We start from the raw sequence: 27,846 nt of genomic DNA on the forward strand, positions 1-27,846 counted from the left end.
GCGCAGAACCATATGCACGCCTAACAGTTTTATGTTTTGGCCCCCTGCCATTAACTAGCTGGCTAGACCATGCCATTAGCTAACTACCTATGGCAACGCCCCCTATCCCCTTTTCTGGACTTTCCCCATTATCCGTATGCTGACCCAGCCCTCCCTACGACGTCACGCGCCGTGTCTGGCGCAGTGACGTCATGCGCCTCACACAGCGCCGCCCCATAGCTTAGATTGGCATCCCCTATCAAACAACCCGACCCTCCTAGTGATGTCACGCGCCACGGCCGGCGCGTTGACGTCACACGCACCATACGGAGCCGTCTGGGATGTCCACTTAAACCACCTCGGATTTGAGCGCCGTTTCCACAGGCGTCCAGGATAATCATCCTATTGCTGCAAGGTAAGCTTCTCCCTACCGTTACATCGGGATACCATTACTATTCCCCCGCCCTACATCATCAGATTCTCAGCGTCCAGTTAACTATATACATTACATATACATTTGCATATCTATGCGTCCCCTTCAGCTCAGCGCCTCCTACTCACCCCCTCCCTCCCTGCTACAGCAGCCTTCCATTACATATAACTATATTTTACTCCCATTTCCTATTCCCCTGCCCTTATTAATCTCCCATTATCTATGGCCTCATTCAGCTCCCAATCTGTGACCTATTTTACTGTCGTATCTTTATCATATCTGTACTTTGGCTTCCCAGCCATCATTACACCTTACATCCTTCCCCCCCCCCCCCCAGCCAATCATGCACATCATCGATTATGATTATGTCTTTTATTTAAAAACTGTTTTTACTTGCTTATATTTTATAATTATGTGTTATATAGACATATTTTAGGATTGATACTCCGATGGATATATCGGCCTTTTTGTTGTATACTAGGGTATTAATCTAGTTTTATAATATATATATATATATATATATATATATATATATATATATATATATATATATATAATTTTTTTTTTTTTTTTTTTTTACTAGTGATGGTTGCTTTACTTCACTTATACCATGAGTCTCCAATACATGCAGCTTTTTCTTATGTAAAATGTTTTATTATGTTATTATTAATTTTTATGCTTTCATCTAACATGCTCTAATATGAAAATGCAACAGTGAGTTTGTTCTAAGTGCCCTGTGTGTATATATGTTTTTCTCTAAAGGCACAGTACTCGACCTGAAGAAGCGGTTGTATCCGCGAAACGCGTTGTCAATTAAAAGTGCCCAATAAAGTGTGTTACTTTCTACACCTATAGCGGAGCGACTACTTTTTTAAAGTGGGAACGTCTGTTATCTATTTTTTTTATTTTATCCGCTACTATTGTTACTACCAATCTATGATCCTAAAGTGCAACACTAATATACTACGGGCGCCTTCTACTCCATTGTTGTTTTGACGTTTTACCCCAAGCTAGGGGTTACCACTTTGGCAAGTGGATCTTTTAAAGGAGCTGCGACCAGACTTGGACAAGGCCGAGCAGGGACGGTACTTCCCCGTATGCGCACGAAGTGGTTGCTTGATGGGCAACCTAATTTTGTGAGTATAACAACATAGAATTTCATTAGAACTACCACCATAACTCAACATACTACACCAGATCGGGCTTCGGTTTCTCCTCCAGTCCTTTTCTTGTTTCATTCACTGCAGCAGTGCTAGATCTATGCTCTGTGGGGAATGGGTGATCAAGGGGGAAAGAAAGTTACCAGTGTATTCAAGGATTTTCGTCTTCTTGGATTTGAGGAGGAGATGGTGGTTTTGGGTGTCGTGAAGATGAATGCAGGGTTTTTTTCTCAAACTCCTTTGTGCGGTAGAGCTTTGGGGCCTTGTGAAGCGCTCGGCTTGTGGTGGACTTGATTGAGCCATCATCTGAATCTGATGTGGATGGACGTCTTTGCTTGCGTCTATCTGGAGGCGGTGGAGGTTCCATCTTCGAATACCAGTCAGGGACTTTGGGTTTAGGAATCTTGAAGGTTTGACAAAAATCAGGAAGGTCTGATGGTACTCGGAGGTTTGCTGTTTTTCCGTTATTTGTAGCGGAGAGGCAGAAGGGGAATCGCCACCTATAGATTATATTACGTTGATGTAGTTCATCTATCAGGGGTTTCAATATGCGTCGGTTCTGTAAGGTTATTGGTGAGAGATCTTGAAAGAGCTTTATCTCGGTTTCGTTAAAGTATATTGCGTCTTGGGTACATGCTTTCTGCATAATCTCTTCTTTTAAGCTGAAGCTTTGCAAGCAGTAGGGGGGTCGTCATCTGATTTACGGGGTCTAAGCGCTGTGTGGGCATGATCCATTTGTATTGATGAGTCTGACTCTCTCTCAAGGAGGTTGTTAAAAATAGAAATGAACGCTGACATGATTTGGTCGGTATTTACCGATTCCGTCTCTCTGTCTCCGGCCTGTCTCCGGCCTCTATTGTCCAGGTCTTCTAGCTTCCGATTGAAGGATATCATTTTCGTGTCTTGGGCTGCGGAGGCTTTCTGAAAAACCTCGACTTTCTGCGAGAGGTCTCCATCTTGCTTCTCGAGGGAGCTTACCCTCGTGGCAAGGTTAGTTACTTCATCTTTCAGATCTGAAATGGCGGCCGTAAGAGTACGCTTGATGTCTGCTGCGATGGCTTGCATAGTAGAATTGGTGGGTATGTCGCAAATCATATCTACCACTATTCTGCCTTCAGGTGTCTCTTCTGAGTGGTGCTCGGCGGTAGCGTCACTGCCCGAAGATGGAGCGGGCACCATGTTGGTTGCGGCTTGCGAGGTAGGCCTGATCTTCCGTGGGCGGAAAATCTCGGGAATCTGGATGTTCGGCTGAGTCCCTTGATCACCGGAGGGTTTAGAGAGAGACATGTAGTCGCTTAGGTTCCTCGGTGTCGCGTTAGGAATGAGTGGAGGGCCGAATATAGGGAGCTGGTGGAGGAGCTCGTCTCTCAAGCGGCCATTCTGTTCCGGCGTTAAACCACGCCCCCCATATTTGTCTTTCACTATTCCCGTTTTTGCATGGAAGGTTCACTTGATTATGCAAACTTTTGGTCTCTCCCATAAGGGTCCTTTCATACTTGAGAGATTAGCGGGTAATTCCCGCTAATCACTAAAGCCCTATCGCTTTTTAAAGCGCTAGTGCTATTTTACCCTATGGCATTGTTCTCACTGCTGCGATTAGCACTGTTCGCGGACATTTTGCGATTAGCTCCAATCGCAAAATGCACTTTGTGCACCATTTCTGCTGCGATTCTGGAGCAACGGCGGTACAGTGCTTAATAAAGCGCTGACCGTGATCGCTCTGAATCGTGGAAGTGTCCAGTGATTTTACCCTGCTAATCACGGTATAATCAATTGCGTAAAACGCTAGCCATAAATGCTAGCATTTTGCACTTTTATGCTGGGAATACACAATGCATTTTTATGGTCGATTTTCTGTCCGGTCTATTTTCGATTCGTTTTTCCGCTCAATTTCTGGCTCAATTCTCTTATCTTTTCTTATCTATTTCTATTCACTTCTATGAGAAATAGATCAGAAAAACTATTGAAAATAAGATCGGACATGTCAGAAATTATCTATTGAACCATTTATCTGCTGAAAAAAGTATGGTGTATTCCCAGCATTAGACATGAAGGAGGCCTTATATTGTCTGTTTCTATTTCCTTTAACTGTTGGTTCAGATACAGTATGTAACTATGGAGTAGTGCTTAGGTTATATGTTGTTGGTTTACAGGCCTTTCCTGTTGTCTTTAGTTTAATTCTATACCTTGCATTTATAAGCTGATGATCTGAGCCACAGTCATCTCCTGGTCTTGTTTTAACTATTTGTACATTACTCTTCCATCTCCTCATGCAAAATATGTAGTCGATATGTATTGGTTGCAATACTGACCATCTGGTGATGTCCATTTGTAAAGTCATTTCTTGTGGTGATGAAATAAGGTATTTGTTATGTCTTGAAGAAATTCTATTAGTCCCTGTCCTGCTTCATTACGTTTTTCAAGACCAATGTGCCTCTTGTTCCACTTATCGGATTGGTTATGAGATTTTTGTCCATTAGTGATCCCCAACGATCATTTACGATCGTTCATACAAAGAATCGTTTGTATTGATTGTTCAGCAAATTGAATCATTAGTGGCTACCTTTATATAGGGGTCAGTAGAGGATACTAGATGCCAGAAGTGGTGTGAAGGATTATTGGGTTATGGTCAGTGCACTACTAGGACCAGAAAACCTGCCTCCTAAAGCACTGAGGATTTACACAGGGGTCAGTGGATACTAGATGCCAGTAGTAGTGTGAAGGTGGGTTATGGTCGGTGCACTACTAGGACCAGCAGACCTGTCTCCAACAGCTAATTTGTGCACTGGCCACAGAAGAGCAATACTATAGCAAGAAAAAAAATGTATCCATCCTAAGAAGGGCTTAGCTGTTCAGGGCAATGTGGTAGCAGCAAGAATCTGCACTGAGTAGACAGAACAGAGACTTACAGTGGTGTGAAAAACTATTTTCCCCCTTCTGATTTCTTATTCTTTTGCATGTTTGTCACACTTGAATGTTTCTGCTCATGAAAAAACGTTAACTATTAGTCAAAGATAACATAATTGAACACAAAATGCAGTTTTAAATGATGGTTTTTATTATTTAGTGAAAAAAAAAAACTCAAAATCTACATGGCCCTGTGTGAAAAAGTGATTGCCCCCCTTGTTAAAAAATAACTTAACTTTGGTTTATCACACCTGAGTTCAATTTCTGTAGTCACCCCCAGGCCCGATTACTGCCACACCTGTTTCAATCAAGAAATCACTTAAATAGGAGCTATCTGACACAGAGAAGTAGACCAAAAGCACCTCAAAAGCTAGACATCATGCCAAGATCGAAAGAAATTCAGGAACAAATGAGAACAAAAGTACTGTAATTGAGATCTATCAGTCTGGTAAAGGTTATAAAACCATTTCTAAAGCTTTGGGACTCCAGCGAACCACAGTGCGAGCCATTATCCACAAATGGCAAAAACATGGAACAGTGATGAACCTTCCCAGGAGTGGCTGGCCGACCAAAATTACCCCAAGAGCGCAGAGAAAACTCATCCGAGAGGCCACAAAAGACCCCAGGACAACATCTAAAGAACTGCAGGCCTCACTTGCCTCAATTAAGGTCAGTGTTCACGACTCCACCATAAGAAAGAGACTGGGCAAAAACGGCCTGTATGGCAGAGATCCAAGGCGCAAACCACTTTTAAGCAAAAAGAACATTAAGGCTCGTCTCAATTTTGCTAAAAAAAATCTCAATGATTGCCAAGACTTTTGGGAAAATACCTTGTGGACCGACGAGACAAAAGTTGAACTTTTTGGAAGGTGCGTGTCCCGTTACATCTGGCGTAGAAGTAACAAAGCATTTCAGCAAAAGAACATCATACCAACAGTAAAATATGGTGGTGGTAGTGTCTGGTCTGGGGTTGTTTTGCTGCTTCAGGACCTGGAAGGCTTGCTGTGATAGATGGAACCATGAATTCTACTGTCTACCAAAAAATCCTGAAGGAGAATGTCCGGCCATCTGCTCGCCAACTCAAGCTGAAGCGATCTTGGGTGCTGCAGCAGGACAATGACCCAAAACACACCTGCAAATCCACCTCTGAATGGATGAAGAAAAACAAAATGAAGACTTTGGAGTGGCCTAGTCAAAGTCCTGACCTGAATCCTATTGAGATGTTGTGGCATGACCTTAAAAAGGCGGTTCATGCTAGAAAACCCTCAAATAAAGCTGAATTACAACAATTCTGCAAAGATGAGTGGGTCAAAATTCCTCCAGAGCGCTGTAAAAGACTCGTTGCAAGTTATCGCAAACACTTGATTGCAGTTATTGCTGCTAAGGGTGGCCCAACCAGCTATTAGGTTCAGGGGGCAATTTCTTTTTCACACAGGGCCATGTAGGTTTTGAGTTTTTTTTCTCACTAAATAATAAAAACCATCATTTAAAACTGCATTTTGTGTTCAATTATGTTATCTTTGACTAATAGTTAACGGTTTTTGATGCGCAGAAACATTTAGGTGTGACAAACATGCAAGAGAATAAGAAATCAGGAAGGGGGCAAATAGTTTTTCACACCACTGTAGCTAATGCTTTCCCTATGTGCAGCAGCTCTCTCTAACATTGCAGTAACAGAATGACGGCTGCCGTCCTGGCTTTTTTATAAGGGGGTGGGGGGCCCAGGAGGGGGTGCTAGCTGATTGGCTGCCATGTGTCTACTGACTGTGAGGTAAGGGGTCAAAGTTTAGCTCAATGATGATGTATAGGTGGTGGACCGAATCCACCATGTATTCGCCTCAGGAGGCGAATGTGAATACACAATCTTCGCAGTGAATTATTCACCTGGCGAATACTTTGGCCCATCTCTACTAAGTAAGGATTTCCTTCTTTCCACATTTTCTTTTATTACCCAGTCAATTATGCCTATTTCCACAACTCACCCGTTTCAGCTTCCCTTTTTCCAGTTAGCCTTAATACAGTAACCAGTGCCACAACTATAGGAGCGCATTCCTAAAATAAGACCCTGAAGATACTGCACACTTAAAGTGAATGTTAAGTAAAAATAATCTGATGAGATAAACAATTGTATCTATTCTCGTACTTCTAAAAATGACTTTTAGGTATCCCACAGTTTTATGTTATGTTTAACTAGTTGTTGCAAAATGGATGTTTTAAAACTTCCTGTTTTTGCAGTTTTTAGTGCAAAACAGATGTTTTAAAGCAATTGGTTTTGCAGTGCAGCGATTGAAATACATACTCGTGGGAGCCGCCAATGTGCTGGTGGGAAGTGGTTAAAAACTTCAAAAAAAAAGTAGGATTATTGCTTCTTTTCTTATCTTAATGACACAGTCTGTCCTATGTATCAGAGAGCTAAAATATAGGAATTACTGTGTTAATCTTTTTATCTATCCCTGGCTTTCAGAAGCCCATTTCTCTGCAAGAAAAGTATTTTATAGCTGTAATTTCCTTCTCAGTTTGGGAGGCTATAGTTCCACTGGATCCCGACTGGGGAAAATTGTCTGTTGCATAGCTAAATATTAACTCTTTCAGGCAGGGAAAGAAGAAAGGGAGCACATCGTATTTGTATGTTTGCCACTGTACATGCACATGTCTATCTCATCATGTTTCTATCATTACAGAGCTGGCCATACACAGCCAATCCTCACGTAGAAAGGAAGGGGGGAGATTTTTGGTATGTGGGAGGACAGTGGAGTGCCAGGAGGAAACCCACACAGACATGGGTGTGATGTGTTGGCTATATTTCATATTGAATACAACATACTGTAACTCATTTACAGTGTCAGCCTGCCAAAGGGGTAAACCTTTCCAGCTCTTACAGCCAGCAGCAGAGGTAATTAGCTCTCAGCTCTTATCAAAAATTCCTGGGCCCTCAAGCACCCCTGCTGACTAGAAGCCATCAATCTAGAAGTGATACTGACAGAAACTGTAAAACATAGCCTTGTCACTAGAACCCTGCCTGCAGAACTCTGTACATCAAAACCAATCTTCACACTTCTCCAGACTGGGTGGCTGTAATATTCACACCTCAAAACTTCTGTCAGAGTTCAAAGGGATTCTTATCTGCTTCCCTCCACACACACAGCTGTTTTTACAGGGAAGGTGAACTCCCAGTAACCCAGAAAATTCATATTTTTCATATTTCATGCTTTTCTAGCCACTAGGAATATGGAAACTGAACCCTCTTTATAGGAGTTACTAAAGTCAGTCTGACACACATGCAAATTGTACATACAGCTGCTGAGAAAAGTTCTCAGTAATACTTGAGAATTTAATACTCGTGTGTGAATTCGTAATGCCTTACTTAATGCAAATATGCAATTTGTCTATTAATATGACTTATGGGCATTGAGAGGTTGGTATACCAGGTATTACTAAATAATAATAATAATAATAATAATAATAATAATAAAGTCTCTCTCTCCCTGGATGGGGGACTGCCCCAGCTCCAATTACAGCAAGGCTGCACTTTGATTGTCATAGCCACTCCCAGCTTCAAAGTGAGTAAAACCCAGAGATCCACTCATTTCTGGGTCCTTTGTCTATTATCTTTGAATTCCATCTACCGACAGGCCAGCAGGACACTGACCAAAACTCAAAACTTTGGATTATTCAGCACAAGGACTTAACTGCAGCACTGGCAGCATGGTGGTGTAGTGATTAGCACTCTTGCCTTGCAGTGCTGGGTCCCTGGTTCAAAATCGCAGTCAGGGCACTATATGCGTGTAGTTTGTATGTTCTCCCTGTGTCTGCGGGGGTTTCCTTTGAGCACTCTGATTTCCTCCCACATCTTAAAAATAAACATACAGAAAAGTTAATTGGCTTCTCCATAAAAATTGGCCCTAGTCTATGATGCACACGATACATAGATATATGACTATGGAATGAATTAGATTGTGAGCCCCTCTGAGGGAATGTTCGTGACAAGACTATATGCTCTGTACACAGCTACGGATGATGTTGGTGCTATATAAATACTAAAAAAATAATATAATACTGCTTATTGGACACCGTATTTTGAACTTTTCAGACAATTCATGATTCTATCTTTTTTGCTTATTCTTATTTAACAAATCTATTGTACTGCTAGATATATTTGTTTGGCAGTTTCAATGTATATTTTTGTGTGTATAGTTTATATATTAAGAAGAATGATTTAAAGGGAAGGTCCAAGCAAAATAAAAAAATGAGTTTCACTTACCTGGGGCTTCTACCAGCCCCATGCAGCCATCCTGTGCCCTCGTAGTCACTCACTGCTGCTCCAGTCCCCCTCTGGCAGCTTTCCGACCTCGGAGGTCGGCGGGCCGCATTGCGTACGTTTTTACGCATTCCCGCTAGTGCAGGAACATTAACACATACATTTTTACGCATTACTGGCTCAATGCGTAAAAATTTACGCATAGAACCAGTAACGCGTAAAAATGTATGTGTTAATGTTCTTGCACTAGTGGGAATGCGTAAAAAACGTACGCAATGCGGCCCGCCGACCTCCGAGGTCGGAAAGCTGCCAGCGGGGGACTGGAGCAGCAGTGAGTGACTACGAGGGCACAGGATGGCTGCATGGGGCTGGTAGAAGCCCCAGGTAAGTGAAACTCATTTTTTCATTTTGCTTGGACCTTCCCTTTAAACGTTTCCAGTTTTTGCCCTTGTTACCTGATTATTCTGATCCATGCTAGAACTCTGGCCTCTGAAGAGACACACCTATCGCATTGTTCTATCTTTATAAATTGTTTAATTTAACTAGTTAGGTTGCAAATAACCATTCTCTTCCTTTCAGGAATAGCTAGTCCCAAGGCAGGGGAGGACTGGCCCAGGGGGACGGGGGGCAATTGCCCCCCGGGCCGCCCAAATCTTAAGTAATTAGGGCCAGCCGCTGCTATACGCAGCGGCCACAGACATACCACAGTTGACCGGTTCGCAGTGGGGATCGCAACCTCGCGCAATATTTCCCGTATCCAATCAGAGAAGGGGCTGAGGCGGCCGGCCATGGTGTGCCCTTGTGCGTGGCTGCGCCTGCGGTGGATGTGAGCGGCACAAGGACACAAATAGCTTAGGTCCTCTCCGGCCCGGTTGGTTGACCCTGCTTGACTCCGCCCCCCGCCTGGAGCCATTGCCGCCCGCAACGTGCTGCTGTGCCTGCGGTGTCATCGGAGTGAGCTGTCTCACTCTTCAGCTTTCTGTGCTGGGGGGGCTGGGGGCCTGGAGCTGTGGCTACGAGTGGCTGGCTGGAGGAGTCGGACACAGTCCTCCCCTGTGCTGCTGTGCCTGCGGTGTCATCGGAGTGAGCTGTCTCACTCTTCAGCTTTCTGTGCTGGGGGGGCTGGGGGCCTGGAGCTGCAGCTACGAGTGGCTGGCTGGCTGTCCTGGCTGGAGGAGTCGGACACTCTGGGGGCTGGGAGTCGGAGATGCCACCTATAGCTGCTTGCTGCTGTGGAGGAGGAGGAGGTGTAGGACTGAGGAGACAGGAGGATAGAGGAGGTTGGGTCCAGGTTGCCAGAGGAGAAGGTGGTTTTTATAAGTTTTGTTTCTGTACTTCTTCTCCCTTCTTGTCACTGAGTTACTCACACTTTGCTGCCTGCCTGCTACTACTGTCAAATTCAATTCTCTGCCCAGGCCAGTGCCCTCTGAGTTTTTTTTTTGTGTGATAATCATCCCCATTCTGACCCTGGCCTGAGGGGGAACGTTTTTTCTTCTTGTGGTGTGATTGGCGGCAGGGGAGGGGGGAGGTAGGCAGTTAGGCACTGTCAAACAGGTAGTTGGAGGGGGGGGGGGGGGTTAGGTGTCAGACAAGTAGTTTGTATGGTGGGTGGGCAGGAGTGGGGTTAGGCATCACCAGGTAGGTAGGTTTGTGTGTGTGTGTGTGTGTGTGTGTGTGGGGGGGGGGGGGGGGTGGGGGGTTGTTAGGAGTTATCAGGCATTTTTAATTAAATAAGTGCTACTTACCCGGGGCTTCCGCCAGCCCCACGCTCCCAGCATGTCCCTCGCTGCAGCTATGCAGTCAGCCATTCGCTGCTGCTGCCTCCCAGTCCCCGGCGATGGCACCAGTCCGACCTGGATGTCGGCCTGTACTGCGCCTGTGCGAGCAGCACTGTCAATCACCGCCACGTGAACCGGAGTGTACTGCGCAGGTGCAGTAGTTCTGCGTCTGCACAGTACGCTCTGGTCCATGTGGCGGTGATTGACAGCGCCGCTCACACAGGCGCAGTCGGCCTGACATCATCGCCGGGAGCTGAGAGGCAGCGGCAGCGAACAGCTGACTGCAGAGCTGCAGCAAGGGACATGCTGGGAGCTTGGGGCTGGATGAGCCCTGGGTAAGTAGCACTTATTTTCATAAAAAAAGCCTGATAACTCCTTTAAGGTTAGGCATCAGACACAGACAGGTAGATTGTGCGGAGAAATGGGGTTAGGCATCAGGTACATAGTGTGTGTGTGTGTGTGTGTGTGGCTGGGGCTGTTAGTCATCACAATTTGAAGATTTGCACACAAGAAAGATATGGCTTTGGGCTGGGGGTGCCGTGAAACGGGCCTCTAGTTTGTGTTGTCCCCCCAGGTCAAAAGGTCCCAGTCCTCCCCTGTCCCAAGGTCTCTCTGCCTCATTGCAGTCTGGATAGTGGTGGCAGCATAATAGCAGATTTCCAGCACAAAATCGAATTGAGATTGTATCATGTATGGGCACACCATCCAATCTTAAACGTTTACTTTGCTCACAGTGTATGTGCCTTCAGAAGCCTCTAGTGGATGTGATCTGAATGGCAACTGTGGCGTAATAAAACGGGACTGGTGGGTATTTGTCACATTGGGGAGAACATACAGTACAGACCAAAAGTTTAGACACACCTTCTCATTCAAAGAGTTTTCTTTATTTTCATGACTATGAACATTGTAGATTCACACCGAAGGCATCCAAACTATGAATTAACACATGAAGTATAGTACATAACCAAAAAGTGTGAAACAACTGAAAATATGTCATATTCTAGGTTCTTCAAAGTAGCCACCTTTTGCTTTGATTACTGCTTTGCACACTCTTGGCATTCAAGAGGTTGTCACCTGAAATGGTCTTCCAGCAGTCTTAAAGGAGTTCCCAGAGATGCTTAGCACTTGTTGGCCCTTTTGCCTTCACTCTGCGGTCCGGCTCACCCCAAACCATCTCGATTGGGTTCAGGTCTGGTGACTGTGGAGGCCAGGTCATCTGGCGCAGCACCCCATCACTCTCCTTCCTGGTCAAATAGCCCTTACACAGCCTGGTGGTGTGTTTGGGGTCATTGTCCTGTTGAAAAATAAATGATGGTCCAACTAAACGCAATCCGGATGGAATAGCATGCCGCTGCAAGATGCTGTGGTAGCCATGCTGGTTGAGTATGCCTTCAATTTTGAATAAATCCCCAACAATGTCACCAGCAAAGCACCCCCACACCATCACACCTCCTCCTCCATGCTTCATTGTGGGAATCAGGCATGTAGAGACCATCCGTTCACCTTTTCTGCGTCGTACAAAGACACGGTGGTGGGAACCAAAAATCTTAAATTTGAACTCATCAGACCAAAACACAGATTTCCACTGGTATAATGCTCATTCCTTGTGTTCCTCTGTCCAAACAAGTCTCTTCTGCTTGTTGCCTGTCCTTAGCAGTGGTTTCCTAGCAGATATTCTACCGTGAAGGCCTAATTCACACAGTCTCCTCTTAAAGAACAACTGTTAGCCATACAATGCATTATTAAAAAAACACATAAGCAAGTAGATAATTACTTGCTCTACTTACTTAACAGATGAATTGCACTGTCCACGGTTTAATTCAGATTTTACAACGTTTGTAAAATCCACTGACTTCTGGTTCTGGTGGTGTCCGTCTTGGATCCCATATGCTTAACTATTCCCCCTGGCATCCCTGCTCCTCGCACTATTACAGAGCAGAGCGGGAAGTTAGAAAGGCAGCGCAGGCCGACTGACCTACTAATAGTTCCAAGTGCTAAAGTTCCCATCCATTATCTCTGCACTATCAACGTAGGCAGTGCAGAGAGTATAGATGGGAACTCCAGCGCGTGGAACCATAAGGAGGTGAGTCTGTGTGTGCTGGCTTTATCCCTCCCCGCTCTGCTCTGTAATGGTGCGGGGAGAAGGGATGCCGAGGGGGCATGCAGGGGGAGAAAGATGCAGCAGGAGTGCGGACATGGCACACTGCAGGAGGGGGGCCAAGGATAGTTACAGCGGACAACTTCTGCCCCCCCTTCCTGCTCCCTAGCAGCTGGCAGTGACGAGAGTGACAGAGACTTCAGCCAATCAAGGCTGAATTTGCATGTGACGTCACTTCTCTTTTGCGGCTGCTACTCTGCGTACCACATTAGAGCCAGGGGGCATGAGGAGTAAAAATCAATTAGCAAAAAGGTGAGATTGAGTTGCAGATTTTGACAGAGGCTTGAAGTCTGCAGATTCTGACAGTGGCTGGAGGTCTGCAGATTCGGACAGAGGCTGGAAGTCTGCAGATTCTGACAGAGGCTGGAAGACTGCAGATTCTGACAGCGTCTGGGGGTCTGCAGATTCTAACAGAGGCTGGGGGTCTGCAGATTCTGACAGCGGCTGGGGGTCTGCAGATTCTGACAGAGGCTGGGGGTCTGCAGATTCTGACAGAGGCTGGGGGTCTGCAGATTCTGACAGCGGCTGGGGGTCTGCAGATTCTGACAGCGTCTGGGGGTCTGCAGATTCTGACAGAGGCTGGGGGTCTGCAGATTCTGACAGCGGCTGGGGGTCTGCAGATTCTGACAGTGGCTGAAGATCTGCAGATTCTGACAGAGGCTCCAGATCTGCAGATTCTGACAGAGGCTGGAGATCTGCAGATTCTGACAGAGGCTGGAGATCTGCAGATTCTGACAGAGGCTGGAAATCTGCAGATTCTGACAGAGGCTGGAAGTCTGCAGATTCTGAAAGAGGCTGGAGGTCTGCAGGCATTGCAGGAGGATTACAGTTCATAGGCATTGCAGAGATATTGCAGTCTGTAGGAGGATAACAGTCCATAAAAAGCTTTGAAGAGATATTGCGGTCTGCAGACATTGCAGGAGGAATACAGTCTGCAGGCAGATTACAGTCCATAACTTTTACAGAAGGAATACAGTTTGCAGGCTGTGGAGGTGGATTACAGTCCATAACTTTTACAGAAGGAATACAGTTTGCAGGCTGTGCAGGTGGATTACAGTCCATGACTTTTACAGGAGAAATACAGTTTGAAGTCGGATTACAGTCCATAAGTTTTGCAGAAATATGGCAGTCTGTAGGCATGGCAGGAGAAATACAGGTCATAAGCTTTGTAGAGATATTGCAGTCTGCAGACATTGCAGGAGGAATACAGTCTGCAGACGGATTACAGTCCATAACCTTTGCATGAGGAATACAGTCTACAGGCTGTACAGGCTGATTGCAGTCCATAAGACTTGCAGGAGGATTACCATCTGCAAACATTGCAGGAGGAATACAGTCTTCAACAGGCTGTGCAGGCTGATTACAGTCCATAAGGTTTGCAGGAGGATTACTACCTGCAGGCTAAAACAAAGTCTCTGCTGACAGGGTGCAAAATTCTGTTACTGGAGTGGCTGGAGGCAAGGCTGTTACTGGATTGATTTGAAGAGGAGCTGCTGGTAATTCAGGTTGCAGGGTGCTTTTTGAAGATGCAGATTGCAGTGAAGACTGTATGTGGTTAATTGACAAGGTTGGAAAGAATTTGCGTTAATTTTTAAGTGTCACTTTAAGTTTGAAGCACGGTGAGGATCTAATTCCAGTAGCTCTAGGGGATGCAGTCTTTTGAGTCACAGATGCAGGCAACAGAGAAAACTTAGGAGTGGTTGCTATGGGTAATGGCAACATGGACTTTTGTGTAGTTACAGGGTACTCCTTAGACCAAGGCATGGATCTAATTGCGGTCCGAAGAGAGGCTGCACTCTTCCGGATCACAGGAGCAGGTAAATAAGTATCCTGGGAGGTTGTTGCTATGGGCAACGGGTTAGCGGGTTCTTTGGTTGTGGCTGAGTGCTGTTTGAACTGGGTTGTGGATCTGATTTCAGTAGATGCAGAGGCTGAGATATTTGGAGTCACAGGTGCAAATGAATGAAAGTCCTTGGAGCTGATTGCTATCGGTAACGGGTATACAGGCTGTTTGCTCATGACTAGAGGTGCGTACACACATGCGACTATAGTCGTTTGAAACGATCGTTCCCCGTTCATTTCAAACGACGATCGTTTAACGCAGTAGGATCAGCCATACTATGCCAGGGGAAAAAAACACATATATAAGTAGATAAATACTTGATCTACTTACATAACACATGTATTATACTGTCCACGTTTTGATTTCAGTGAATGTTATATAGTAAATGACGAGAATTCTGTTAGTGGTGGGGGCCATGTCTTTTGCCCACAGTTAAGACTAACTCGTGATGTAATTTCTGCCCTTAATTTTTTTCTTGTCTCCTCCAATCGCTGAGTTGCCTCAGCCTTGCTTGTAAACACAAGTGAGTAGGGGATTAGGTTTCAGATAAGCAGCTGTCAGGGAAATAAAGGAAAGAGGAGGAATACATTATAGATAAAAAGAACCCCCAGCATGCAATTCTTTGGCACCGACTACTAAAGGGCCAGTGCTCCTTAAGTATGTGATAACTCCAAATCATAACAGCAGAAAAAGTTTTGAATGCATCTTTATCACTTAATACACTCAGACCAGTTGCTGTTGAAATGTGATTTTTATGGTGACGATACCGCTTTAAAAAAAAAGCAGCCAACGACCATTAAGTCTAACGACGGACGAGCTAGATCGTTAAAAACTAACGATCTAGCTTGGTGGATTTTTTCAAACTATCGTTTGCAAAAGTAGCACATCGTTGGAAAACGGTCGTTCGTACTAGGCTTGACATGCGCATTTCGCTATTTCTCCATGGAACTTTTCATTTTTATAGTTGCTTTACGTGATGTAACATTCGTTCTAACGATCAGATCGTTACACACCTTTAAAAGTTAACTTTACTTAGGTCGTTCTTTCGTCAATTAAAAGTTTGTTCGTCGTTCACAACGAACGATCGTTGTCATATGTGTGTATGTAGCTTTAGGCTACATACACACCTGAGATAAAAGTCTTTGGAAAAGGCAAGATCACAGACCAATTTTTTTCCCCCTTCCATGTAGTATGAGAGCCATACTCTACACAGTCTATTCTATTGAGCTGAACTCCCCATCAGATAAAAATCTTTGCAAGATGCTGGACACAAAGATGCTGTACACATGCAACAGATCAGTATCTGCAAAAGATCTGTTCCTGAAAAAGATCTGTTCTTGCAAAATGCATTCATAGTCATTGAGATCTGCTGATCCTCATACACCTTGTTTGAGACCCAGTGCACACCGAGCGGATTTGGATGTGATCCGCTGGCCGCATCCGCCTGTAAATCCGCTTGGCTATTGTATTTCAATGGGCTGGTGCACACCGGCGGTTTGAGGTTTGTAGCAAACCGCAAATGTGCCTCCTGCTGCACATTTGCGGTTTGTTAAAAACCTCAAACCGCCGGTGTGCACCAGCCCACTGAAATACAATAGCCAAGCGGATTTACAGGCGGATGCGGCCAGCGGATCGCATCCAAATCCGCTCGGTGTGCACTGGGCCAAATCTCTGCAATCCGCACCAAAAACCTCTAGCGTTTTGTGGATCTGCTAGTGGTTTTGGTGTGCACTGGGCCTCACAGACGTTCATCTGCAGATCAGATCCACCAGGATGGATTTTCAGATCTGCAGATGATGGTCAGATATGCAGATGAATGTCTGTTAAACAAGGTGTGTATGAGGATCTGCAGATCTCATAGACTATGAATTCATTTTGCAGGAACAGATCTTTTGCTGATACTGATCTTTTGAATGTGTACAGCATCTGTGTGTGCAGCATCTTGCAAAGATTTTTATCTGATGGGGAGTTCACCTCAATAGAATAGACTGTGTAGAGTATGGCTCTCATACTACATGGAATGGGGTAACATTGGTCTGTGATCTTGCCTTTTCTAAAGACTTTTATCTCAAGTGTGTATGTAGTGCTGTGAACTCTGGTCAGTGAACAGAGGAGAGGAGGTAGTGACAGGGTGAAAATCAGGGTTGGCACATATGAAAGATATTTTATTCAATGCACCAACTAGAGGAGCAATCATTTCAAAACTACAAACCCTCCTGTTAGACAGAGACAGAACAGAGTTGGAACATTCAAAACGGAACTATTTAGATTTGTTGGAACAATATTCAACCAAATAATCTTCATCACCCTCCAATTAGGCCCGGTTCACATTAGCGTTCGCTATCAGGATTTTCCGGATCGGATCCGGAACGCATACTGTACAAACGGAACGTACGTTCCGCATAGCAATGTAATGTCTATGCGGACGTTCACACGCGTCCGTTCCGTACGTACCGGAGCCGGATCGGATCCGGACTCTTTTCCAACATGCGCTATTTTTTGGGTCCGGATCTCCGGCCCACGCATCCTGACCGGAGCCTGACCGGAGCCTGACAGCACCATCAGGCACACAGAAACCAATGGGGAACGGAAGGCACAGAACACACTGCCTACAAAAACCTGACATTCTACCCCACTTCCTATGCGTATCCAAGCGGCCATTTCGGATGGGGACACATGGGCCAAGCATGTCTGGAGTGGAGCAGCAGTGACAGACGTGCTGGAGCTGTTTTGGCAGAATGTCGGAGGTGGAGGTGAGGCCTACAGCGGAGGAACCTGATTCTACAGGTGCACCTTCTGCTGACCCCAACCTTTTTTTTTTTTTAATTTAGCTATTTTTTGCCCACGGATCCTGATGGCAGCCTGATGCATGCCTGATGCAAACGGACCGGATCCTGATCGGATCCTGATCGGAACCGTACGGTTCCGATCAGGATCACGTCCTGATCCGATCAGGATCCGGTCCGTTTGCAAGGCAAAACGCAAGTGTGAATGGGGCCTAAATCGAGTAACATCTCCACCATTGTCAGATCATAAGGTGGATCCAGATCATTGCTAGGATAACCAGAAACTGACAGATTGCTCCAGATTGCTAGCAATGACTGGACCTCCTGTCTGCAGAACACACCTTGCTGCACATTATCCTGCAGCTGTTTGATCAGGTGGAGGAGATCTTTCTTGGGATACTCAGAGAAAATCTGTCTGCAGTGATCTCCCTCCTCATCAGCCAGCAACATATAATAGTACATCTCACTGGACTTCATTATGAATGACCGGGAGGATAAACTTAAGACAGGAAGTTTTATCAGCCCTACGATATATCAAGCTGCAGTGATCAGAATGGCCAGAACATACTGTTACAAACCCCACAAAACAAGCACAGGTGATCACTGTTTGCAGCAGGATAGAACGAGACTGAACACGGAAATAAGTGAATGGTGTTTATTAAGCACACACAGTGTATATACAAACAAATGAATTAATGCAACCAAAACCCTAACTAGTCTAACTAAGAAGTCATATACAAATATACAGTATATACACCTACTTGAGGAATACACACAGAAACAATATACAGCGGGTTATATACAAATACATACAATATATATATATATTTATATATATATATACACATCAGATCGCAGTACAAGATCGCAACACAGAAGCAAGGTCAGAGACTAGCTATAAATCATATACCGGGTAATCAGAATAGGACCAGAGATACAGGAGACCAGAGTTCAACAAGCACAGGGGAAGCTATGTGATGTTCTGGCACCTGCTATAATGAGAGCTGGTCTTAAAGAAATACTGTAGGGGGGGTCGGGGGAAAATGAGTTGAACTTACCCGGGGCTTCTAATGGTCCCCCGCAGACATCATGTGCCCGCGCAGCCACTCACCGATGCTCCAGGGCCCCGTCTCCGGTTCACTTCTAGAATTTCCAACTTTAAAGTCGGAAAACCACTGTGCCTGCACGACTGTGTCCTCGCTCCTGCTGACGTCACCAAGAGCATACTGTGCAGACACAGACCATACAGGGCATGCGCAATACACTCCTGGTGACATCAGTGGAAGGGAGGGAGGGCGCGGCTGCACAGGCGCAGTGGTTTTCTGACTTTAGTTGGAAATTCCAGAAGTGAACCGGAGGCGGGCCCTGAGCATCGGTGAGTGGCTGCGCAGGCACAGGATGTCTGCGGGGGACCATTAGAAGCCCCGAGTAAGTTCAACTCATTTTCCCCCGACCCCCCTACAGTATTCCTTATAAGTAAGGGGAGCCATGGGCGTATCAGCAGATAGGCCTGCAAAGTCCCAAGTAGGTTGACCTCTGCAGGCAGGAGGTGGAAGTCCCAGGAAACTCCAGAGTCTGATGACATCTGCAGGTGAGACTGAGGATTGTGAGTTTGAACACATGAAGTGCGCAGACCCCTGGTGGTGGATATAGAAAGTACAGAAGTCCCGCACACAGAGCCACCAGCAGGTAGATCAAGTCCTGAACGGGTTCCTAACAGAAACAATAGCGTTATAACATTAAAGATTACTGAAATATGAAAGGAACAATTGTGAATGCTTAAATAAATGATAATGGTGTGTATAACAAATAGCGCTACAATGTTCATAAACCAGTGTCAAACCTGTAGGACCGCAAAAAGTCTCTTTAACAAAATCAAATAGTTCAAATAGTTCCAGTTGATATACTGCGTGTATGCGCCCTTCTGCAGGATATAGCAAATCCCTTCTGTAAATATCGTGTATGTAGAAAGCGCTCCACTTCAAAGTAGATAGATAAATGAAGATAACTTGTCCCCTTTGGGACCGCACTCACCCGTTAAGGTGGACCACTGTCAGACTGGTCAGTTGGGCTCAAAAGATGTTCATCCTTGGCATCCGGGTCGTCCTCGATGCGTTGTTATTCGGTTATCTGTATAGGGAGATGATCCCATGCGGATAAATGGTTCCTGTAGTTCAGGTACTCCTCACAGAGGGTGTTTAGCTCCAATGTACCTCACAGAGGGAATGAATAGACCATAGCGTAACTCCATAAAAGTTAGCAAAATGTATTCCTTAAAATTGTACTCACAAGCTTAGGTATGGTACAGGCGTTTAGAGTATATAACGGGCTCTCCCCCGTGCCTCCCGGGTAAGGCCTATGAAGGTGCACCGCTCCACTCAAGCTCCGCCGTCCGTTCCCGTGTTGGAGTCAAGTTCCTGGTGTGTCCTGTGGCTCCACCCGACGCGTTTCGTCACACACGTGACTCATCAGGGGCGTGGTTAGCCACAGGACGCCAGGATGCTTTATAGGTGTACGTATTCCGTATTGTTGCCCCTCTTCCGGCTTGTACAGCCGGCCATGGGGGGTATTGCGTCTGCTCCAAGATGGCGCCTGTGCGCCGTAATGACGCCACATCCAGGTGCGCTCTCTGCTACGTCGTGGGGCGGGAGTCTAGGTTGTGCGCTCCAACGTGGGGCGGAATGTGCGCTCCGGCATGGGGCGAAAGTGCGCTCCAGCGTGGTTACGGGCTAAGGGCTGAGAGTCCGTTTTACAATAGTTTTGGAAAATTCCATTGACTTTACTATTAAGAAACATGTTAAAAAACAAATTTAAATTACAAATTTAAATTAATTTACTAGATAGTATCATAGATTAAAAATAACCATAGTATGCTAAAATGTAACAACATTCAATTTCAAACCCCACTATGCCACCTTGTGGGGAAAGTTAGTAAAACATCACATCACATCACATATTCAGGAAGTTAAACGTTTGTCTCTTATATCTGAATTAAGCTACCATCTAGTGGTTTATATTCATATCTCCTTCTTATTAGTTTTATTGCAGTACAAGGTATTCTAACACAATTGCCCTATAGGTCAATTCCACTGAGGTCTTCTTTCCCTTCACATTATGAGCCTATAAACAGTTTCAATTCAATTTATGAACTCTCATTTGTTCTAACTGTTTGCTATAAAGCAGTTTAAATCTAATTCAATATTATGTCCATTTGGTTGTAGAGTTCCCATATTGAAAATCCATTTGGTTTCTCTCTTGGAGATATCTCTTGTTTTATTACATCCCCTCCATGAATATTCTGCTTTTTCTAACCCGCAGAATTTTAGAGAGCTTGGATCTGAGTTATGGTATATTCTATAATGATCCGAGACACTATGTCCCATGTGGCTCCTCCTTATGTTCCCTATATGTTCTCCTATCCTAGTCTTAAATTGCCTAGTAGTACGGCCAATATATTGGGTGTTGCAGGGACACCACACCATATAGACAACCCCTTTTGTGTTACACGTTATGTTCTGTCTAATTTTGTATACTCTTCCATTCGTTGTGGAGGTAACTTCCCTGCATTTTACTGACGTTGCTTCTCTACACCCGACACACCCCCTGCACGGAAAGTAACCCTCCTTTTGCCAAAAGGGGTGCACTGTCTTGGGTGGGTTGACACAGCTTGGGGCTATATAGTTTTTAAGATTTTTTGCCCTCCTATAGATAAACTTCGGCTGTTCAGGGAGGATTTTTCCCAGGATGATGTCTTCTTTCAGTATTGGCCAATGCTTCTTGATAATATGGTGTGGTGTCCCTTCAACACCCAATATATTGGCTGTACTAAAACAAGAGATATCTCCAAGAGAGAAACCAAATGGATTTTCAATATGGGAACTCTACAACCGAATGGACATAATATTGAATTAGATTTAAACTGCTTTATAGCAAACAGTTAGAACAAATGAGAGTTCATAAATTGAATTGAAACTGTTTATAGGCTCATAATGTGAAGGGAAAGAAGACCTCAGTGGAATTGACCTATAGGGCAATTGTGTTAGAATACCTTGTACTGCAATAAAACTAATAAGAAGGAGATATGAATATAAACCACTAGATGGTAGCTTAATTCAGATATGAGAGACAAACGTTTAACTTCCTGAATATGTGATGTGATGTGATGTTTTACTAACTTTCCCCACAAGATGGCATAGTGGGGTTTGAAATTGAATGTTGTTACATTTTAGCATACTATGGTTATTTTTAATCTATGATACTATCTAGTAAATTAATTTAAATTTGTAATTTAAATTTGTTTTTTAACATGTTTCTTAATAGTAAAGTCAATGGAATTTTCCAAAACTATTGTAAAACGGACTCTCAGCCCTTAGCCCGTAACCACGCTGGAGCGCACATTCCGCCCCACGTTGGAGCGCACAACCTAGACTCCCGCCCCACGACGTAGCAGAGAGCGCACCTGGATGTGGCGTCATTACGGCGCACAGGCGCCATCTTGGAGCAGACGCAATACCCCCCATGGCCGGCTGTACAAGCCGGAAGAGGGGCAACAATACGGAATACGTACACCTATAAAGCATCCTGGCGTCCTGTGACTAACCACGCCCCTGATGAGTCACGCGTGTGACGAAACGCGTCGGGTGGAGCCACAGGACACACCAGGAACTTGACTCCAACACGGGAACGGACGGCGGAACTTGAGTGGAGCGGTGCACCTTCATAGGCCTTACCCGGGAGGCACGGGGGAGAGCCCGTTATATACTCTAAACGCCTGTACCATACCTAAGCTTGTGAGTACAATTTTAAGGAATACATTTTGCTAACTTTTACGGAGTTACGCTATGGTCTATTCATTCCCTCTGTGAGGTACATTGGAGCTAAACACCCTCTGTGAGGAGTACCTGAACTACAGGAACCATTTATCCGCATGGGATCATCTCCCTATACAGATAACCGAATAACAACGCATCGAGGACGACCCGGATGCCAAGAATGAACATCTTTTGAGCCCAATTGACCAGTCTGACAGTGGTCCACCTTAACGGGTGAGTGCGGTCCCAAAGGGGACAAGTTATCTTCATTTATCTATCTACTTTGAAGTGGAGCGCTTTCTACATACACGATAAATAAATGATAAACATTACATACCAACATTAAATAAACATTAACCCTTCATGACAAATCGTTAAATAATTGATGAAAACACACAATATTTACATATGAGAAATATATGAGGCAGCATAATTAAAATGTTATAGCTAAACGTTAAACAACAATAAGCGGCCAAAAGATTAGCGGCATCACTGTGCACCATTTTTCATGTGCGCCATTTTTGACTGTACCCCTTTAAAGTTCTACTAAAGTTTCACCTTGTATTCCTGAAAGCTTTCTCAATCTCTATTTTCTCCATAGACAATATCAAACTCCTGTCAGGTTAGTGAAGTTTAGGCAGGGTTATTAAATTTGTTAATGACAGGATGGACTGCTCTGTGGTCCTTGACCCCAAGGTATGTCTATGAAATATTGAACCACACGGTTCAAAGGGTAAATACACAAAACTCTTCCTTCTAAACCCTTTCCATACTGCATGCAAACACTTAAAGGGACACTTAAGCTAGGAGTAAAAAAATCAGTTTTACTCACCTGGGGCTTCTACCAGCCCCCTGCATCCCGTACCCTTGCAGTCACTCACGGAGCCTCCAGTTCCCCGCTGCCAGCTAGTTTCATTTTCGCTGACAGGCCCAACAGGCTTGGCCACGCTTATTTTTCTTTGTGTTCCCATTGGCAATAGCGTCCTGTGCCTGGGCTGGACGCTATTGAGCACAGGAACATGAAGAAGGATATGCGTGGCGAGGCCTGTGCAGGCGCAGAAAGCACGCTGACTCCCTGTCAGCAAAATCAAAACTAGCACGGGACCGGAGGCTTCATGAGTGACTGCGAGGGAACGGGACGGCTGCAGGGGGCTGGTAGAAGCCCCAGGAAAGTAAAACTGTTTTTTTATTCCTGGTTTAAGTGTCCCTTTAACAAAATATTGGATCCAACCAGTGATACCCTCCGGACAGACTGGATTAGAGCTGTTTATACTGTACTCCCATTTCACATGGCCATCTATTAGTGTAGAAGTGCCACAAATAAATATATGAGGATTTGGGATGCGTAGTTGTTTTCGTCACACACTTAGTACTATCCCCCTGGAGGTATAAGCTCTCCTTTGGGTACAATGTGATTTGCCTCTATTTTAGATGTCTTTATTTCTACCGATGTTGACAGCTTAATAGGGCCAGGGATTTTGTTGACACCCTATAAGTTGTTAGTTACTTTATAGCGGCTACTTGATTTGTACTAATATTCTTTATCTCCTTAAAGAGGAACGGTAGTCAGAATAATGTAGTTAATAAAATTGCTTACTTATTTAATTATTAATTTATAAATACAGAATACCGCAGGGGCCAAAATCCAGGTTCACTATTACAGAAGTTCTATTACTGTATATCCTCGTTTACTTTATCAGGTGCCCCCCATACTTAATGGCTGGGACCTGGACCCTTAGTTTACTATACCCAAAGTTCGATTATATCAGAGTTTATTATAACGATATTATACTAAATGATCGAAGTGCCATTTAAATCAAACACCAACAATCATCATTAAAACATTACACCTTCAGACAACCAGATAAAACAACTGAATGAACTAGAAAATGACAGCTCAGTGTGCCATGTGTGGGCTTCAATTAGTACTTTGTCTCAAGGGAATCGTCTTTAGCAGTGGTCTTGCTTTACAAGTGACTGCCATCAGTGACAGTGACTCCTCAAAAATTATTGACTGCCTTCATTTGGTGTGCGACTAAAGATTGCAACTAGAGGTTGAGAGCATTCACTTTTATGAAAAGTCAAGTTTGATAAAGTTATAGCTTGATGATAGAGGCTGCAACAAGACACATAGGTCTTAAAGAGACACTGAAGCGAAAAAATTTTTATGATATAATGAATTGGTTGTGTACTATGAATAATTACTAGAATATTAGCAGCAAAGAAAATATTCTCATATTTTTATTTTCAGGTATATATCGGTTTTTCTAACATTGCATCATTCTATAATATGTGCAGATTACACAACACTCTGCTTTCAAAATGATTCTTTCTGAGCAGTCTGTGAACTAATGACCTCTACTCTGTCAGAGAAAAAGGAATTTGTTTAGTAACAGTTGAGATAATAAAAGTCAGATAACAGCCCTCTCCACGACTTTGAAAGTCGCAGAGATGAATGGCTTTTTTCCATAGAGATAACAACTGGAGTTTCTTAACTCTTCCTGTACTGGAAACAATTAGACTGATGTATCTGATCTTAATGTTTTATTTCTTAGCTGTACTACACATACAAATCATAACATCATAATTTTTTTTTCGCTTCAGTGTCTCTTTAAGGCTCATACACTCATCCAACTTAATGCGCAACCAACCGCGCAACATGACCAGCCACACAACAAGTTGTTTACCTGACAAATACATACATACACGTCAACCAACTAAACAACCAACTCACATAAATACTAAGGGCTTGATTCACAAAAGGGTGCTAACATAGTTAGCACGCCTAAAAGCTTTGGACCTGCAAACTAGGGTGCTAAGTAGTTTGCACATCCAAAGCTGTTACTGATCGCGCGTTAAGTTGGTGCGCCCGAAACGTCGCACCGGTACGCGCAAAACGTCACACCGTTTGTGTGTAAAATAGATTTCCAGGCTATTTTGCGTGCAAACGGTGCGACGTTTCGCGCACCGTGCAGCGCTAACCTTTGCGTGCGCAAACGCTTGTGCGCATATTAGCTCGTGAAGCGGCCGTTTTCACATCCTAAGTGCCTTTTCACTAGCGTGCTAACACTTAGCACCCTTTAGTGAATCAAGGCCTATGCGTGCAAGCTAAACGACAAACTGCATAATATGTTCACATTCAAAAACAACAAAGTTGTTCAAAAGACTTGTTCACATGTACCAACCTGCATGATATACAGGTCCTTCTCAAAAAATTAGCATATTGTGATAAAGTTCATTATTTTTGTGATAACGTTCATTAAGTGGATGGAGCCAACACCAGCCAAATACATACCCGGGCAACGCCGGGTGATCAGCTAGTATATATCTATCTATCTATCTATCTATCTATCTATCTATCTATCTATCTATCTATATATATATATATATATATATATATATATACAGGATCTTCTCAAAAAATTTGCATATTGTGATAAAGTTCATTATTTTCTGTAATGTACTGATAAACATTAGACTTTCATATATTTTAGATTCATTACACTACAACTGAAGTAGTTCAAGCCTTTTATTGTTTTAATATTGATGATTTTGGCATACAGCTCATGAAAACTCAAAATTCCTATCTCAAAAAATTTGCATATTTCATCCGACCAATAAAAGAAAAGTGTTTTTAAAACAAAAAAAAGTCAACCTTCAAATAATTATGTTCAGTTATGCACTCAATACTTGGTCGGGAATCCTTTTGCAGAAATGACTGCTTCAATGGCTTCAGGCATTTTGGCATTTCCCTCTCCCCAGTCTTCCTCCAGACTCTGGCACCTTGATTTCCCGAATGACATGCAAAAGTTGCTTTCATCCGAAAAAAGTACTTTGGACCACTGAGCAACAGTCCTGTGCTGCTTCTCTGTAGCCCAGGTCAGGCGCTTCTGCCGCTGTTTCTGGTTCAAAAGTGGCTTGACCTGGGAAATGCGGCACCTGTAGCCCATTTCCTGCACACGCCTGTACACGGTGGCTCTGGATGTTTCTACTCCAGACTCAGTCCACTGCTTCCGCAGGTCCCCCAAGGTCTGGAATCGGTCCTTCTCCACAATCTTCCTCAGGGTCCGGTCACCTCTTCTCGTTGTGCAGCGTTTTCTGGCACACTTTTTCCTTCCCACAGAGGTGCCTTGATACAGCACTCTGGGAACAGCCTATTCCTTCAGAAATTTCTTTCTGTGTCTTACCCTCTTGCTTGAGGGTGTCAATGATGGCCTTCTGGACAGCAGTCAGGTCAGCAGTCTTACCCATGATTGCGGTTTTGAGTAATAAACCAGGCTGGGAGTTTTTAAAAGCCTCAGGAATCTTTTGCAGGTGTTTAGAGTTAATTAGTTGATTCAGATGATTAGGTTAATAGCTCGTTTAGAGAACCTCTTCATGAAATGCTAATTTTTTGAGATAGGAATTTTGGGTTTTCATGAGCTGTATGCCAAAATCATCAATAATAAAACAATAAAAGGCTTGAACTACTTCAGTTGTGTGTAATGAATCTAAAATATATGAAAGTCTAATGTTTATCAGTACATTACAGAAAATAATGAACTTTATCACAATATGCTAATTTTTTGAGAAGGACCTGTACTAGTTGCGCAGATTGATCCACTGGTTGGATCTGACAAACAACCTGTTATCAGTTGGTCATCTAGTTGTTTGTCAGCTGTATACACACCCAACTTATCTTCCAACAGACAAGTTTGGAAGATAGTTGGACAGATTGTAGGTAGGTGTGTATTCCTCTTTAAAACTTCTGGTATTGTTTGTTTTAGGCTCTGCACATTTGTCTTTCTTTCCTACTAAAATTCAGTCTGGTATATTTATTCCAGGATGATGATGAAGAAGACCAGCAGGGAAGTACAGGGAACAAGAGAAAGAGGAAACGGGAAACTTCAGGGGACAAACACCCAAAAAAACCCCAAAACAACTAAGTAGTGTTTCTGTGCTTCAATAACAGCTTCAAACCTAATTCTAGTTGTGTATTTTCTCCGAATTTTTGCTTAACCTAGCCGTAAGCACGAAGCATGCAGATTGCACTTGTAAGGTAATTATAACACTGGATAAAACATTAGTGGTAGTGAGTATATCATTTCATTGTATAAAGCATTAGTATCTAGTAGTGATGAGGTAATCCAAGCATTGGATAAATCATTAGTAGTAGTGAGGTAATCATAACATTGAATAAAACATGGATTATTAATGAAATATCTATTTAGGTGGCATTAGAAAGGTCAACATGAAGGTTCTGTAACCACCCTATGTAATTGTATTTTGTAAACTTGGGGGGGGGGGGGGGGGGGGAGCTGTAGGATCATTCACCTGTATTTTATGGATTGGTCTGCCCATGGGAAATTAAAGGCTTTTGTAATTTGTTCTCTAAAAACGTCACTCTAGGCATGTTAAGACCCATTATGAATGATTTAGACTAATTTACTATGTAGCAGGCTACCCTATGAATTAATCTAGTCCTTTTTAATCTGCATGTAATGCATTGTATGAGTGGCATACATTTAAAAAAGTCGCAAGCTAATTTAGGCACAACATTAAATAACAATATTAATAACAATACTGGTAAAACAATTTAAGTGCAACATTACAAATAATCATAACAAAAATGGTAAATAACAATTTAATTGTGATTACATTATCAGTAAATATACAGTCTACAGCTTGACTATAACCTAACATCTCCCTACTCTCACACAAAACCCTCACCTGGTGGTGCCTAACCCAGAGACT

General features: G+C 43.8%; 1 protein-coding gene across 1 annotated transcript in view; it reads left to right on the forward strand.

Moving 5' to 3' along the window:
* Positions 1-27,076, forward strand: part of LOC137543736 (deoxynucleoside triphosphate triphosphohydrolase SAMHD1-like) — a gene marked incomplete at its 5' end in the record, with an annotated part of 213,254 nt that extends 186,178 nt beyond the window's left edge. The window contains one exon of the mRNA XM_068264867.1: positions 26,937-27,076. Within this exon, the coding sequence (XP_068120968.1) occupies positions 26,937-27,038 (102 nt within the window). The remainder of the gene's footprint in view (positions 1-26,936) is intronic.
* Between the last annotated feature and the right edge of the window lie 770 nt (positions 27,077-27,846).

Source organism: Hyperolius riggenbachi, unplaced genomic scaffold (assembly GCF_040937935.1).
Source record: "Hyperolius riggenbachi isolate aHypRig1 unplaced genomic scaffold, aHypRig1.pri scaffold_194, whole genome shotgun sequence".
Taxonomy (NCBI): Eukaryota; Metazoa; Chordata; class Amphibia; order Anura; family Hyperoliidae; genus Hyperolius; species Hyperolius riggenbachi.